The sequence below is a fragment of the Nannobrachium achirus genome (genome assembly GCF_963921795.1).
Source record: "Nannobrachium achirus genome assembly, chromosome: 21".
Taxonomy (NCBI): domain Eukaryota; kingdom Metazoa; phylum Chordata; class Actinopteri; order Myctophiformes; family Myctophidae; genus Nannobrachium; species Nannobrachium achirus.
Genome location: NC_137828.1, coordinates 15,702,395 through 15,720,272, shown reverse-complemented (window position 1 = coordinate 15,720,272; position 17,878 = coordinate 15,702,395). Strand labels below are relative to the sequence as shown.

The window sequence follows — 17,878 nt, the reverse complement described above, 5'->3', positions numbered from 1 at the left end:
TACGAGTCAAATACGTCTTTGAATCAGGGGCATAGTTCCGCCGATTTAAAATGATTCCAATACGGAACTAAAACTTCCTATGATTGGCCACTAGTTGCGCTGTTTCCCCCCCCCCCGGCCGATCGCAAAAAGAATTGTTCTCCATTGGACCCCATTCATTTTCCCCTTTCTTTTTCTAACCTTAATTAAGATTTTCATAAATACTTTATGGTTCCTATCGCTAGTGAAAAACTGCCTTTCAATTACCATGATATGCGTTTTGTGCAAATATGGTCCCATTTATGTTAACTCATCTAGTGCCATTTGCGTGATGTCACGCAATAAGTACTAGAGTACGTATAGTGCCAAATGCGCGATGTCGCGCGAAAAGTAATATATTACTGTAACGGCGAGTAAAAATACCTAGTACAATGGCCGACGCTCCGGAGACGAAATCCGCGCTGATTTGTCATCATCACGGCTCCACGAGCACACAATAGTCATCCCATAACATTGAGGTGGACGGGCCGCCTCATCTTTAATGTCCATTATCTCAAAACTACACTTTAGAAGCGAAGATGGAGGCAGATGCTCGCTTATAAAACACATGTATAAACGCTACGAGCCGATCCAGCATGGCTCCACATAAACAATGATCGGTTCAGTCGAAGGATCCGATGACGTCAGACCGGAAGTACTTCCGGTGGCCTTCAAAATAAGACAAAATAAGAGAACGGCCGTGAATGGGGGGGGGTGGGAGGCACTCTGGATATTATAATCCGTTAATGTCTGAGGCTTTTAATGAGTTAAAATTGATGATAAAGTTGCGCGGGGCATGGCCAACTAAACTGATACCAGCCGGCTGTGTTCTTCTTCGTGTGCTGTATTTCCGGAGGCTCCGACCACATTCTCCCATGTATCCCTGCGGTTCCACGTGACCGTTGGCAGCCAATAGCATTCCTTATGATGCCTGGGATACCATTCAAACAATGATGGCGACACCCATACAAGGGACAAAAAAGCGCCATTTTCGCCCCATAGAAAACAATGGCTTCGTGTCGTCCATATTTTTTTTTACAGTCTATGGTCCAAATAATTATTTTGGGGGTCACGGCCTGAAAAGGTGAAAATAAAAAATAAAGTGAAAAATTCTTGACTCCCCTGGGGATTCCATTCGATGCGGGTTACAGGTCGGACCGCACACGCATGCACGCGTGCGTCCCTGGGCTGTGCCCCCATGCCCACAACTGACCTGATCCGGATCCGGAGGTGGTCATGTCGTAGATGAGCTCCTTGAGGGTGGCGCCCACCGTGATGAAGGGGTGGTCCATGTGATGGGGGTCCTCCTCGTTGGGGACGCGGTGGTGGTGGTGGTGGTGGTGGGCGGCCGCCACGCCCATGCGGTGGCTGTGGCACACGTAGAAGGCCAGCACCAGCAGCAGGCACAGCACGCACACCGGGCCCGCGATGACGGCGGCCAGGGCCACGGGACCCAGCGGAGGAGCCTTCACCGTGGGCACTGGGGAGGTGGAGAGAGGAGAGAGAGAGGAGGGGTTGAATGAAATGGACTAAAATCCACATTCATCACATTTTGGCTTTACAATTTACAATTCAGGCATTTAGCAGACGCTCTAGCGAGCTTGTAGATCTGCTATTTTTGATTTATTATTATTTTCTGAATCAGTAGTTCTCACACTTTTTCAGAAATAGCAGAAGTACAAGTTCACAGCGTGGCACGAAGTGACGCGCTATGAGCTTTTAGATCTTCTATTTTTTTCAATAGCCAACATCAACTACAATCCACATTTGTTGACATTTACATTTTGGCTTTGATGTGGGAGATTTAGAGGAGCAAATCACAACTGTCTGGAGAGCCGCAAAGCAATCCTTTTTTGTGTTCGTCCTTGCACTTCAATTAGTGAAAATGAATTGATTTTGCCGATGAGTAACATCATTTGTCATTTCCTCTGAAGATAATTTTACATCATTTCAGTAAAATTTACTTTTGAGCATGAACTGACAAAGAGCTTCGGCTCGTAAAAAACATTAACGAATAAATTGCATCGGAGAGTAATGAGTAAGTGGGTTCTATTTTCATTAGCTTCTTTCGATAATATTCATTCATTGTATCAGAATCACCAAGGCCAAGGGGATAAAAAGACGACTGAATACAACATTTTTATTTTATTTTTGGATTTCTTTTGGATTTTTTGCCTTTAAAGGACAACTCCTCCGTAAAACACTTCTAGGCTCATTTTCCTACGTATATTGATCCCAAAAGACTGTCCATGGGGTCTATTAGGCACAAATGACCCTGTTCGGCCTGTTGTCCAGTTTCCCCAGCAGAACCCAGCAGATGTCATAGAATAGAGTGGAGCCTATAAGCCTATCGCTTTTACACTATTTGTTGTGTTCAAAAGTGATTTTCTTGTTTCATGAATGTGTTACTAGTTGTCATTACAAACACATCCATGCCTTGGTTGTCCCACACAAGCCACCACAATCTCATAAATAATGTTTGAGGTGAGCATTCGGCACAGGTGCCAATCAAAGTGACTGTACTGGCTAGGGATGGAATCGATCGATTAATCAATAATCGATTTTAATATTTCATAAATTTTTAAATGCTATTTTATGGCTTAGTTAGTTCGTTTCAACCAAAATATAGGCTAATAATAGTATTAATGATAATAGTAAATGGCCATTGATTCACACCAGCACCAACTGTAAACTATAGTGTTTAGGCCTACTGTGTAGAGAGGAGGAGCACAGCAGAGTGGCAGCTGCCTGCTACACACACCCCTTCCCCGTCTCAGACACATGTGTGATTGATTTGGTTGATTGGTTTGGTAGCCATCATCAAAGAAAAGGGAAAACAGCGCCCTCTCTGCATTGTAAGCATCAGAAAATCTGTTCTTGAGAGATTAGGTGAACAGTACACTGTCACTGACACACTAAAAAGAAAGATGAAGAGTAGTAGTTATAGGCTACCAATTACCAGAAGTCATGTTGTTGTTTTTTTCATTATTATTATTACAAATAATAATTAATAATCGATTAATAATCGATTATTGCTATAGAATAATCGATTTTAATAAAGGTCCATTTTTGACATCCCTAGTACTGGCCAGTCACAGGGCATCTTTTCCGGGACTTGGCAAAACACTAGGGGTGGCTCGGTATCGACATTTTGTTATCGCGGTTACCGTCTTCCCATTTACCGCCGGTATTGCGGTAATTACCGCACCCCCGTATCTATCAATTAACTCAGCGGGTGCCCACGAGGTGTCTACACGCCAATCTCTTTGATGTCTCTGGAGGCCCACGACGCATTGGCGTGTTTACTGTATTTACAGCATTAACTTTAAATCTCACCGTTTGGTTGGGGCTGCGCCTGGATGTAGCCCATTAGCCGCTTCGAGTCGACGCTGAGAGCATCGCACGGCCGTTTTTCTCCGTATACTCCAATGCATTCCCCCATCTTTAACGCCCTTTAACTCTGATGTTTGTTTTATGGCTAAAACTGTGGCGTGGTGCGGCAAAATGTCCAAATTTTGATCGGCAATGAACAGCTATGATCAACACTGGCCCATACAGTAAGTTACACAATAACATCCTGTCTGCGCTCATGTGACCAAGTGACGTCATGACGCATGCATTGACGCAGCAGGGCCGGATTCAATACAATGGTGGTGGGCCTGGGCAGCAAGAGGGGATAAATGGGGCAATCCAGGGGCACCCGATGTGTTAAGGTTCGGCGATAAGCCAAAATATTCCAATCATCTGCCCAGAATTTGCCGTTCCACAGCCTGAGTTATACATCCCCGTACAGCACAGCGGGTCTGGCTCACAACACGTTGCATCCGCGACGCATTCTGAGCTTGTAGATCTCTGCACTGTCGGGTTACTATAGTAACGTAGGCTACAGGGGCTTTCAGACACAGTACACTGTGTGTGAACAACCAGATGAGAGACAGCCCGGGTAGATCGTGTACATTGATTCTGTAAAGTCACGTCTCAAATTGCATTGATTGAGTGACAGGTTTTAGTTACAAGACTTGACACAAAAGGTTGTAAAATCACCGACGGAGTCAGCGACGTGTTGGAAAAAGTAGAAGCTGGTTTCATTTTCGGTTTTAGTCCTCGCAGCTCGCGCTCTGTCTGTATGAATAAAAAAAATCTGCCACAAGGTATGTATAAACATGCTTGTGTCGTGTGGATAATGGAGAAAGTTTAACGCTGCTGCCTGCTACGAGACAGCTGCTCCAGTCAGTGTCCAGCGGGGATTTCTCTGTCTCCGCGTGACGGCAATGCCTAGGGTCTAGCGTTAGTTTCATTTTCGATGAAAATAAAACTGATGGCCCATTAAGCTTCCAAACATGTGGTACGCGGCCCAGAGCAGAGCGGCATGGAGCGCATGCGGTCCTTGCTTCTCCCCCGTTTTAAAACTCGCTCGTTGTCAATAAAAAAATGCCTCTTTATTGTCTTACGGCGGTTACCGTCCCCAACCCTACAAAAAACATAAGAGAATAACATCTGTTTAGCAGTGTGAGGGCTTGTGTGGGACAACGATGGCATGGATGTGTTTGTAATGACAACTAGTACCATATTCATGAAAAATAAAAACACTTTTGACCACAACAAATAGTAGGGATGTTCCTAGCGACTAATTTCACTGATGTGTACACGACAATTTTGAAACCGAATATTCGGATATCCGAAAATGTATTTATGAATTTATTTATTGACATTAACACGCAGAAAATACCCAAAATTTAGCACATTTCGATCTATTAGGCTAAACCTCATTTGAAAAAGATAAAGAGTATATGAAAGCTTTTAATAGTGTTTTTTACTATTGGAATCTGCTCCAAAATAATTAATTACACCACCAGCGAAAGAAGTAAAAGTCTGACAGTACAGCAACTTGCAACGGGCCTGGTGTACAAGATACACTACACCAATGTACCTGGCAAAATACTCTATAAACGTTAAGGACGTCCACAATTACAACACCATAGGCAGCGCCAAAGATCACGTTCAACCCCAAGTCAACTCAAACAAAGGGTCAAACCCGGTCTTCTGCTATACAACCAAAATGTGGAACGCCCTACCGAAGGCCTTAAATGAGTGTGGTTCCCTAGCATCCTTTAAAATCACCCTGAAAAACCACTTACAGGCGGCAGCCATTCGCAACTGGCAATAACTAACCTAGCCCAGCCTCCCCTGACCCTTCTTTGTATTTACCTACTTGTATATATTTTTTGCACTGTTAATTTTATTTTTATTTACTTTTTTTTTTACTATATCTACTGCATAGTACTGTGTTCTATCCGTCTGTCATGCAATGTTAAATGAGATACTTCAATGGTTTCCTATGGAAATAAGCTTAGTATTTTTCTAGGATCTCCTTTTAGTTGAACTTGTACCAGTGAACTGTACCGTCATGAAACTGTACCTTTTCCTATGCAAACTTTGAATAAAGTCTTCAATCAATCAAACAATTCCAAGGGACTCTCCGGATGAGTAGATGCAAACTGACAGCATGAGAAAATAAACTAGATTGAGAGAGAGAGAGAGAGAGAGAGAGAGAGAGAGAGAGAGAGAGAGAGAGAGAGAGAGAGAGACTGGAAGGTGATACAGAGGGCAACGCATACTGTTCACGAGGCAGAACTTGGATGGAAGTGCTGCCTGCTATCGCCACCGGCCAAGTAAAGACCCGCAAGGCTCATCCACAAACCATCTGCCTCCCTGCTGGGGTATCTGGACCAGAGTTATAAAGTGTGTGTGTGTGTGTGTGTGTGTGTGTGTGTGTGTGTGTGTGTGTGTGTGTGTGTGTGTGTGTGTGTGTTCTCACACACTTGTTTGTGCTATTAGACTTGTGAGGACCTTTGACTTGTCGCCCACACACTGAGCACATTCAATCTCCCGATGCCCAATAAACCCAGCTGGCGCCATTGACCGGTGTCAGTGAGTGGCAGAGGTGTGTGTGTGTGTGTGTGTGTGTGTGTGTGTGTGTGTGTGTGTGTGTGTGTGTGTTGGAATGTTGGAGCGGCGGGCACCTCTGAAAAAGCGAGACACCAAGTGCATAAGGCACGGACCAGCGTCAGGAGAAGCGAAGAGGAGACACGTAGTAAGAAAAACAAAGACTGCATGCACTCTGCAAGAAACAAACTCTGCTCGCCATAATTGCTGTGGAGCAGCGTGCCTCTATAGCGCAGGGTGGAAGAAGCAGAGGATTATGAGCTGCAGAGGGAGTGATAGAAAGCCTGCCTAGTCTGATGTTCCACACTTCTGGTGATGCTGCCACCGTACTTCAAATGATGACCAAGGGTCTTACAGATCGTGATCAGAAAACTAAAAGCCAGACAGTAAAGTCAGAAAGTTTGTTTCAGTGTCAAGTGAAATCAGAGAGTTTGTTTCAATGTCAGGTCTCTCTCTCCCTCTCTCCCTCTCTCTCATTGTACATTTTTTTAAATATCTATAAAAAAAAATACATTTTCAACCGTGAAACTATATTTTTTTCAGGAAAACGGTCCCCACTAGGGATGGCCAACAGTTAACCGATACAGTTTAACTGTTAAAAAATTGGTTACCGGTAAACACTAACGGTTAATGGTGACTCAACCCATGTGTCACACCAAAAGCCCCGGACATCAATGTCTAACATCCATGCATGCATGCATGCAACTGTGAGTCTGTGACACACTGACTTGTTCAACAGGAAACAAAAGCTCTGATTGGATTTTTAAAAACAGACCCCCGTCACCCGTAAAATGTAATCCCGTATAAGAAGAGCTTAAAACACAACTTTCTAATGTTACATACATGTAGATGATGAGTGGAATAAGCCGTCTTATTTATTTACAGAGTAGGATACGCAAAAATAACACAAAGCTCACAGTTGCAAAGATCGCTTCAGCACACAAAACACGGGCGAGAGAGAAGGAAATGAATGACATGGACACCACGTTTCTTAGCTGATGTTTCAACCATTCCAAAAGTAATACGATTGGAAGTTATTGCTCTACACAACAAACTGAGAGGAGGGGGGGGGGGGGGGTCGATCTACTTGAAGTGAAGTGGCAAGTGCGAGCCTCTCGCTGCTGCTATGCGACAGCCGCGTCACATTACAGACCTGATTATTTCTTGGCAAAAAATAATTTCTTATAGAAAACATTTGTACTCTTGTTCCTCCTAGTTGTATTGTTTTTAATGTGTAAATAATAAATATGGCATTGTATTATGGGGAAAAACGTTTGTATTTTCCTTTTTTTCCCCGGTAAAATAGCACATTTTGAACACATTTCCTTAACGGTTAACGTTTATGTAACTGATAAGGCCTAACAGTGACCGGTTAAGAAAACCTCTCCATTTGGCCATCCCTAGTCCTCACAATGTCTATTACTGGAGTCCAATCGTGGAATGTTTTTATTAGGTGATTTTCCCAGTGATTAGTATAATTCCCTCCCCCCCAAATGTACGAAAGTTGAACTCATCAATTAACCTTTATTGCACTGTACAGTGCATAAAAGTGCGTGCAAAATGCGAATCAATTTGGGCCAGCAGTTGTAGGTATTACACTGTGATAAATGTTTGTGTGAAAATGTAATGCTGGGGAGGCTTTTACAAAGCGGTATACGAACCGTAAAAACGAAAATGAAACTGCAGCTCATAGATTCTGCAAAATGTTGCTGTGCATTTGCAAGCTTGATGACGCTAGCCTGGCGTTGCTCATACTAATTCCTCACTGCGTATCAGATATTAGTCTGGACTCGCAAGCAGAATTTTCATTTCCAAGGGGTGAGTTATAAAAATGGCTCCGGACACGATTGGTTAGACCAGACGAATGCTGGGCCCTGATTGGTTCCCCCAAATTTTGGGGGAGAGGAAATGGATTCACAATTGAGTGGGGCCAGACCCATATTCGCCAAGGGCAAGTTTTTTTGCCAAGGCGGATTGGTCTGGTTCCAGGCTATGATGACGCAGGAACGTGTGTGTCCCGGTCTGAATATAAAAAAGACTGTCTATCTGTAAAAAAGTCAACTCGGATGGGTGTGTTTCGCTTCGCCATATCGTTGCTGCAAACCGAGGCAGGCTAATGTCTGCTTCAACTATCTTAGCTTTCATAAAATAATATCCTACTAGCCCTTACCCGTTCAAAGATATGAGCTCCAAAATGATGTGCAGTGTGTGGGTTATGGGATGTGCACTGTGCATACAGTATATGAGGGATGGAAAGTAACTTTAACTGGTGCTTGCATGATAATATGTAGGAGCATCAATGTAAGAAATACCCGTTTCGTTTAATGGCTACCCCCCCATACCCCCCCCCCCAGCTCACCCACCCACCCGCCTGCGCACACACCCGCCTGCCTGCCTGCCTGCCTGCCTGCCTGCACACACACACACACACACACACACACACACACACACACACACACACACACACACACACACACACACACACACACACACACACACACACACACACACACACACACACACACACACACACACACACACACACAGAGAGAGAGAGAGAGCTGGTTAAACATGTTGCCTCATGCTAGATGCAGAATAGATGTGCCTCATGCTAGATGCAGAATAGATAGTAGATACACCATAAAAATGCTAATATACAGTATATGATTTGTGAAAGTGACAAACGGGCTTCACAGTTATGTTAGGTGTGTTCATATGCTAATGGTGATGCGATTTCAGATCAATTGCTCCAGCCACTGAGGAGAAACGCTGTGACAGACACTCAAAATTATAGTATAGATGGAAGTGATGTTTTACAATTCTTGGTTGTTTTGGTCAGTGAGAATTGAGTGGCAGCCGAAATGCAGTGTGTCGAAAATGACAGATCTACGCTATGAGAGCTGCTGGGTTCTGCTGGGGAAACTGGACAACAGGGGCATTTATGCCTAATAGACCCCATGGACAGTCTTTTTGGATCAATATAAGTAAGAAAATTAGCCTAGAAGTGATTTAGGGAGGAGTTGTCCTTTAAGATATGGGCTGAGGCTTATTTTTCACAGCAAGGCAGCTATCACTAAAGGGCCATTTATAGTTACGTATGCTTGATTTTGTGTACATTTTGGGTGAGAAACTACGTACGGTAATTCCATCGCCATGCATAGTAGACATGCACGTTATTTATGTGCCGACCCGCTCTCCGCTCCAATTCTGCTCCCGTTGAGGCCGTGCGCCACATGAAGGTGGTTCTCACACGTGTAAAAAACGAAGCATTTAGCCAAAATATGTAGAACCACAGATTTATTTTTTGACCCGCGTGATGTTTGGAATAAATACGTGGTAACAGTCTGGACTGGTTCTGCTGTTTGTCGGCAACGTTATCGTGGTAAATGCAACTCCGCAAGGGTACAAATTTAACCACATGGAGGATGCGGACCCGGAGTAATTATAACAAAACACACGTACGTACACACCCGCTCATATATTGAACATAATTCCCAAGCAATAAATGAGCTGCATCATCATCTCTTATTGTGACTTGTGTGCCTCGCTGTCTGTGCTGATGACTGTTGATGCGGTGTGTGTGTGTGTGTGTGTGTGTGTGTGTGTGTGTGTGTGTGTGTGTGTGTGTGTGTGCGTGTGAGTGAGGAGTCGAGGCGTCCTCTTCAAGTGGATGTGTAACGACCTTTTTTCCGTTTCTTGATAAAATATATTTATATTGGGACACACAGTTTGATAACCGCTGTCATAGAGCAGAGTTAAAGTAATTTTCATCACTACTGCGCCTATGTTTTATAACGGTGGCCGTGGGTAGACCTATTCTTGCGACGGATACATCTAGTACGTTCAGTCCGTCCAGTTGGGTGCTGTCCGTTAGGGTCCGTATACGGATCTAAATCATCCGGAGTACGGAGGCTTGGGAGTCAGACCGGACAAAATTTCTCTCACCCTCCGTTTCTTGTGTATTCCTGCGGTCCGTATGTACTACTATGCATGGTACTTAAGCTGTCAAACAACAACAAGGCTTTGGAACAGAAGAAAAAAGACTCAGTACTGAAGTAATAGGATCAATAAAAAGGTTTTTTCATGATTGCTGGCAGACGTTTGTTGTCTACAGGGGTTACAGTACATCCTTCTGTAGGCAGAAACTGGTGATTATTTCCTTCATGAGTTCATTCTCCTCTCACAAGCAAACAAGATTAAGATAATCTTCACAAATCAACATGATGAGGGTTTTTGTTTGAAAAGGCACATAACTTCCAAGTTCACGGTGGAAGTTTTTAAATAATTCTTACATTAAACAACAGGTAGTTCCGATGAAGCAACCTGATTGGTTGAAATAGCTATCTACCCGTGAATTTACATTCTTTTTAAGGGTAACTGTTGTATTTTTTCAATATTATACTCGAGGGTCACTTCAGCCCTGCGTATGGAACTCACCTGTAGGCTTGTTCCTGCAGGAGGCTGGCGTGACGATAATCATGATGAAGCACCACCCCCGAGTGTAACATGACTTAAGGACTGCTCTTACTCTGTATCTGTAACCTAACGGCTGTGCTAAATTGTATACCCCACAGGATCGATAAAGGTCTATCTATCTACGTAAATGGGTGTAATTTAAGCTGTAGAATAAAACTTGAAAGTCATGTTCACAATCCTCCTTCTAAAAAAAAATCCTAAGAAAAATCCAACTGTGTTTTTACATTAAACTAGAATCGAGTTGTTTGTGAGCATGTGGATCAACTCTCCGTCCCTTGTGAGAAGAGCCCGCACTCCTCGCGCAGTTCAGTCCAATGAGAAAACAGGAACCGTCTCCCTTCAGCCAATCAAAAATGTTGCACTATTGCACTTTGCAACTGACCGACTGGACGATAACTTCTGAGGAAGTGACCTATAGGTCCTGGTTCATTTCGTTCACCAAAAAGAACCGGTTCCTTTAGCATGAATCAACCTGAGGGAAAATGTGTTGCTGTGTATTAGGGATGGGACGATACGCGATATTATCGTGCACTGGAATAAATTCACCTTTTATTTGCCGAGCTGCATATCTGGTACCATTAAACCCTCTATAATTGGTAAAAGGTACTTATAATATATTGTACATAGTCTTTTTTTTCACTCTCAATCAAATGTCTTTGCCAAAAAAAAAATTTAGCCGATCTACAAGCTCAAAATGTTCCGCCCCAGGATAATGGATTTTGATTATCGTGATAATATCGCAAAACGCGATTTCTTTTGTCACAATAATCGTGATATGAAATTTTCATATCGCCCCATCCCATCTGTGTATATCATTGAAGATATAATGAGGTCACAGCAGGTCTCATTGGATCCTAAATGAGGCTTGTTGAATATGTGGAAATTAAACAGCGCTACATGCAGTACGTTATTCCCAACGACACTGGGATCTAAATGCCGTATTGAGATAAAGTGCAGCAAAGAAATTGGGGCATCAAGGCCAACTGCAGCCTGAGGGTAAAGGTCAGGTGGAAACCTCATATTTCCATTGTCCAAAACTGTTACTTTTCAGGATTCATATTCAACATCTGCTACTTTTAATGTTTTTTGTGTGAAGCTGTAGTATGATCAAGAAGTAAGTTCATTTTACGGAATAAAACTACGTTAGAATATGGAGATAAGGTTTCAGCCTGACAGCAACAATATTATGTTTTGAAGCCAAGGGCATGCAGCCAAACTGAGGAGGCATGGCGGCCCTAGCCTGGCGTTGCTCATACTAATTCCTCACTGCGTGTCGGATATTAGTCTGGACTCGGGAGCAGAATTTTCATTTCCAAGGGGTGGTTTAAAAAAAATGTCAAGGTGACTTGCTCTTAACTCTTATTGTGCCTATCCCGAACTAGTTCGAGATAATTTGGACCGTCCTGGGTGCCTATCCCGAACTAGTTCGGCTTTATTTACATTTTTTTTTTTTTTTTTTTTTTTTTTTCGAGCCGGGCCGCCGGCCGTCATCTGTTTACACGGCCCGCGAGAGTGTCGCGTCGCCGATATTTACCATCCACTCCAATGCAATCCAGGATCTTTAGAGCTCATTTTCTCTGTTCCATGCATATCCATGAGGTGTGCAAGGTTTAATCATGGCTAAATCGCCGAAAATAGGGCTTCTAAAATGCTTGGTAGCCAATAGCTAACTTCAAGCTAACTTCATCCTGTCCCTGTTCATGCACAAAGGAAAGTGTTCAGGCCCGTCATGGCTGCGCACGGCTTGTGCATATACAACGCTTGTCTATGGTGGATTCTATGGCCATTGGGCGCCCTCTAGTGGTGAAAAGGTGGCACTGAAAGGGTTAATTGCTCCCTCTGAACTTCAAAGGGGTTGTGAGCTGCGGTAATTGATTGAGCCATACAAGTGTCAATAGCTTGTTAGTTCAATGAAAGCATCAAAGACTACGATCTGTTTGATGTCTGTAATAGAGTGGAGGGGGGAATGTGTTTGAATACACACAGACTCGGCTGATTGGCTGAATGGTTCTGAACCAGGCCACCACCCACCACATGCCCAAAGCCTACAGCCCTGATTGGCTAGCCCTTTCTGAGGGCTGGTGGAAAAAGCTTATTTAATGTGAAGGGCCAGACTACACAACACCACCACTACCGCCAGGGGGTGGTGTTGTGCAGTCTGGTTTATTAACCAGGCTACGGCGGCCCTCCATTACAATTCCGGCACTGCTGCTGCCGACGCACTCTTAAATAATTTACTTTGGATGAACGGTTAAACGCCAGCTCTCAACGTTTGATCATCTCTATTCTGAGAAAACTATGTTTTCCAGTAGCCTGACACTCAGCCTGAATTTAAATTTCGTTTCACTCCATTATTCAGTCTGAAAGCCCTTCCTACTACAGCCGTTTCTGGGATGGGAGTTGCCAAAGAGACATTCTTCTGCAATTGTTTCAACGCCTGACCAATCACAACAGTAGCAAAGCAGATGACGTAGTTGTTACTGGTGTTGTTATGTGGCTGGCTAATCTTTTGCTACTGGCTAACCAAAGAAACCTGCAGAATAGGAGCGCTACTAACTAGTAATCAAACACAACAAAACATGTCTGCTACTGATTTTTGAGTGGTGGTCTCCGCCACTCCTGTAATTGGGTTTCAAGATGTTACTGTCTGGCCGTGTATGTCTGTCGCCTGCCATACCTCTCCTGACCACACACACAGACCACACACACACGTTAAAGGAGGGGCGCTATTGAGCAGGGCAGGCGGACAACACTCTCTCTCTCACACACACACTGTAGACACACACAGGTAGCAAGGAGGGCACACACACACACACACACACACACACACACACACACACACACACACACACACACACACACACACACACACACACACACACACACACACACACACACACACACACACACACACACACACACACACACACACACACACACACACACACACACACACACACACACACACGTGTCCGCGACTGGGTGGCAGCAACAGCACGCACAACGTTTTTTCCCCTGACCAGAAAGTAGGCTAGGCCTACTACCACAGATGCTTTTGCTGACACAAAGAGGTAATGTACTATCAATCATATCATAACATGTTGGCGAAAACTATAGCCTATCTTATAGTTATAGAAGGTCGACTCGAGTGCTTTCAATCATTAGTCTTTATTCGAGTTTCTTTAGACTGGTCGAGTGCTTCACGTGTAGGTATAGGTGGCCTAATAATCTGTTACAACAAGTAGAAGTTTTCTTGTTAATGGGAGTGGACTAGCGATTCAGGGGCTGGAGCTAGGCAAGTTTTTCAGGGCTGCTAGGCTATGTAGTGAGCATTTAGATCCCAGTGTCGTTGGGAATAACGTACTGCATGTAGCGCTGTTTAATTTCCACATATTCAACAAGCCTCATTTAGGATCCAATGAGACCTGCTGTGACCTCATTATATCTTCAATGATATACACAGTAGGGATGGGACAATATGAAAATTTCATATCACGATTATTGTGACAAAAGAAATCGCGATTTGCGATATTATCACGATAATCAAAATCCATTATCCTGGGGCGGAACATTGTGAGCTTGTAGATCGGCTATGTTTTTTTTTTGGCAAAGACATTTGATTGAGAGTGAAAAAAAGACTATGTAGAGTATATTATAAGTACCTTTTACCAATTATAGAGGGTTTAAATGGTACCAGATATGCAGCTCGGAAAATAAAAGGTGAATTAATTCCAGTGCACGATAATATCGCGTATCGTCCCATCCCTAATACACAGCAACACATTTTCCCAAAAACTCTGCACAAAATGTCGTGTCAATAGCATTCTGGAGCGCTTTCGTGGCGTAGGTGTAAAGTTCAAATCCTCCCTGGTGCCTCCAGCTTGGCCGGCGCATCACTCAATACGAGCACACCTGTGTGGCTGTGTTCACGGGAGGGAAGCCAGGTGGGGAGGAGGGTTGTTGTTGTTGTTGCTGAACAAGTGACTCCTACAGGTTGGTTCAAGGGCACCTGCCAGCAGGGGGGTTGTAGAACTAGAGGAATAAGGTGTACCTCCCCACGTCCACACTCTCTATGTCCTCCCTTTGAAGCTCCTCACTGGCAGGTGAACAGAGAGTGACGGCAGGAGATTCCGTGTGAAATCGTAGGAGGCACGCAATTTCAAAACCATCCCTATAGGATCCACTAGGCCCGTCACAATTATCGCATAATCGCAATCATTTGAGATATTCGCAATTATTTTTGCATAATCGTCATAAATTTTTCCATGTTGAAAACTGTTAATATTATTTTTTTTCTCTCTTTTTTAATAGTAGATCTACATGCTCAAAACGCTCACATGGCTATTTCCACAAGACATGTTTTAAGTATAATGTTATTTGTCATATCTGCCCTGCGCACCTTTTGTTTACGAGGCCTAACATTGTGACAATTAATGGTCATAGTGACAGCCCTTGGGGCCAACCAGTCTGAAGACAAGCCAGAGGAGGGTCCGCATTGACAAGACTACCCTTTTTTTTCAGGGAAGGACAGAGATAACCTCGCTGGCAGGTAGTATGGGCTTTTAAAAAGTAATTTCTATGGCAGTAGATGAGTTAATGTGCAGAGAATTGCAGGAAAATTGGTACCAAAAAGAGGCTATCTTCTGCAAACATCCCTGCTATCACAAGGCTAATCATCTTCCTGTGGGGCTACGGCGACATGGCCAAAACCTCACAGTGGGATGGTGGGATGGCTCATTTAAGTCAGTCACACCAAGCTAGTTAATTGCTCATTTAAGCTGTCACACAAGGCTAGTTAATCGATGCACACAGTGAGAGAGCCCGTCATGACACGCTTCTATCTGGCTTTCATGATGTTTCGTTTCCTTGAGGCTTTTTAGCACATTGTCACAACAAAAGGCATGAAATAAAGACATTTGTTCAAAAAAGAAAAACTGGCCTACAATTGAGCCTGTCACAATCACACTCTGATGTTTTTTCTTATTATTGATAGTTTGAGTATTTCATTTTCCCAAACAAAAGTTACCTCAGTGTTGCAGACATGAACACATAATAGAGGAAGAAATATGTAACAAAAATAGGCTAATGTGTTCACTTCCAGCAGAAAGCGTGAAAATTTGCACCTAGGGGTATTTTTGTGCGCCAAATTCAAAAATTGACGGTCCCAAGCACTTTTCCCATGGGATCTGGTGGCTCTAATTCACTTACCATACTAGGGAAAAAAGACCCCCCAAAAATCTTCTTTAAATAGCATGTGAGGGGTCTATCTAGGGGGTTTTCATGATTCTGAATCCATTGCAAGCATTTGTTTTGCACAAAAAACATTCCTTGGGCAAGAAATGGACCCTACACAACTGTGAAAAGTGATGAATCATCACTAAACCATAGTTTTGTGGGGTCCATTTCTTGCCCAAGGAATGTTTTTGTGCAAAACAAATGCTTGGAATGGATTCAGAATCATGAAAACCCCCTAGATAGACCCCTCACATGCTATTTAAAGAAGATTTTTGGGGGGTCTTTTTTTCCTAACCCTAACCCTATGGTAAGTGAATTAGAGAAAAGTGAATTTGAGAAAAGTGCTTGGGACCTTCAATTTTTGAATTCAGCGCACAAATATACCCCTAGGTACAAATGTTCACGCGTTCTGCCGTAAGTGAACACCTTTTTCACATATTTCTCCCACTATAATGTGTGTATGAAATATGACTTATATGTGAACAACTTTCGGAGCTAAAGTGTAAATCGTACAGCCCGACCGTTATACTGTAAGGCAGTTTTTCACAAACCTTTTCATGCCAAGGAAAGGTCCCCCAAATGTATATGCATTTGCAGGCGTTGACACTAAGGTCTTAGAGGAGCCACTTACCTGTCGGGCAAGTACAAGTCATGTTCTACTTGCCCAAAGGTCATGCCCACTTGCCCGAAAAGTAAATCGTCCATTATAAAATGATAGGAAAAATGTGAATTACCGTTCAATTTAACAATTATTTTGTTTTGCTTTCTGGGACTGTGTGATAAAAATCACACCCGTGTGAACTGAGCGGTGGTTTACCCACCCCCTCCCCCCTTCCCCCCTGTGTGTGTGTGTGTGTGTGTGTGCGTGTGCATGTGTGTGTGTGCCTGGCCTGGCCTGGCCTGAAAACAGCGCCCCTCCCTTAACATGTGTGGTCATAAAAGGTACTACACCACAGGCTTCAGGCTACATACAGACCCACCCACCCACCCACATACAAACATATATACCTACACACACGGCCACGCTATGGAGACGGTGTGACCACCGCTCAAAAAGATCTCATACCAACATTTTTATTTGGCCAGATTCCGTTGTTTAGACAGATATCTCATGTTGTGTTTATAGACTTTGTGTCCCCTCTCAAACACAACTTGCCCGGTCGGGCAAACTGAAAGCAAACTCCAACTGCCCGAATGTTTTATTTACCTGCCAGGGGCAGGTGGACAAGCCTTAGTGTCAATGCCTGATTTGTATTTAACCGCCCCTATCTGAAAACCTTTTGTGCCATTGACTCCCAGAAGAGAAGATTTAGGATTAAGACATTCAAAATTCCAAAAAGTTCCAAAATATAGCACAAAGTGACATGCTGTGAGCTTGTAGATCTGCTAATTTTATGCCGTATCCAACATGGCAGCGATGTAAACAAACACATTTACAGCTAAACATTGCTCTGTTTTTGCAGGCCCAGATCGCTGATGTAGCGCGTCGAGGGTTCGAATCCCATTCCCAACAACCTTTGCTGCGTGTCACTCCCCATTTCCTGTCAGACTACTGTATACTATCTAATAAAGGCAGAAAAAGCCCATTCTATTTTTCTCTCTCAACACCGTTGTTTTCCCAAGGCGACCCCCGTTGAACTGGCAAAAATGTTTGGAATACTTTCATTACTGTAAGCTATGGAATCCTTTGTTTAGTTACTTTTGGGTCAATGTATTAATGTCTTTATTAAGCAGCCGTGTGATAAGCAGTACAATCAATGAGGACCAGGTCTTTATTGAGAAAGAAACCTCTTCAGGGTGATAAATAAATACCACTCCGTGGGGTCCAATCATCCTTTATTTCTCAATAATTACCTGCTACCCATTGATTGTCTCTTAACATACTCTACCAGAGATTCATGAAGTTGAGTGTGTTGAATGCCATAAATGAGGCACTGTGAACTCTGAATTCTCGATTATTCAGAAGTTATTATAGATGCATGAATTCACACATGAACCGACTGGAATTTTCACCAGAAATGACGTGAAATGAAAAAGAAAAAAATCCATTTTCTGAATTGCCATGCCGAGAGATCTTGTTCCAAGGCCACCGACAGCTCTGACAAATGCATTCAAATGTAGGTATTAAAATTGTGACAAACGAGTCGTTGTAGAAAAAGGAAAAAGGCCTCCACCATTTATAAAACTGACAGTTGGGAGCTTC

The 17,878-nt window shown here is 43.4% G+C and overlaps 1 protein-coding gene across 1 annotated transcript in view; it reads right to left on the bottom strand.

Moving 5' to 3' along the window:
• The window catches only part of tgfbr1b (transforming growth factor, beta receptor 1 b), a 163,281-nt gene that overhangs the window by 84,559 nt on the left and 60,844 nt on the right, over positions 1-17,878 (bottom strand). Inside the window, exon 3 of the mRNA XM_080752163.1 lies at positions 1,232-1,498. Coding sequence (XP_080608289.1) covers positions 1,232-1,498 — 267 coding nt within the window. The remainder of the gene's footprint in view (positions 1-1,231; positions 1,499-17,878) is intronic.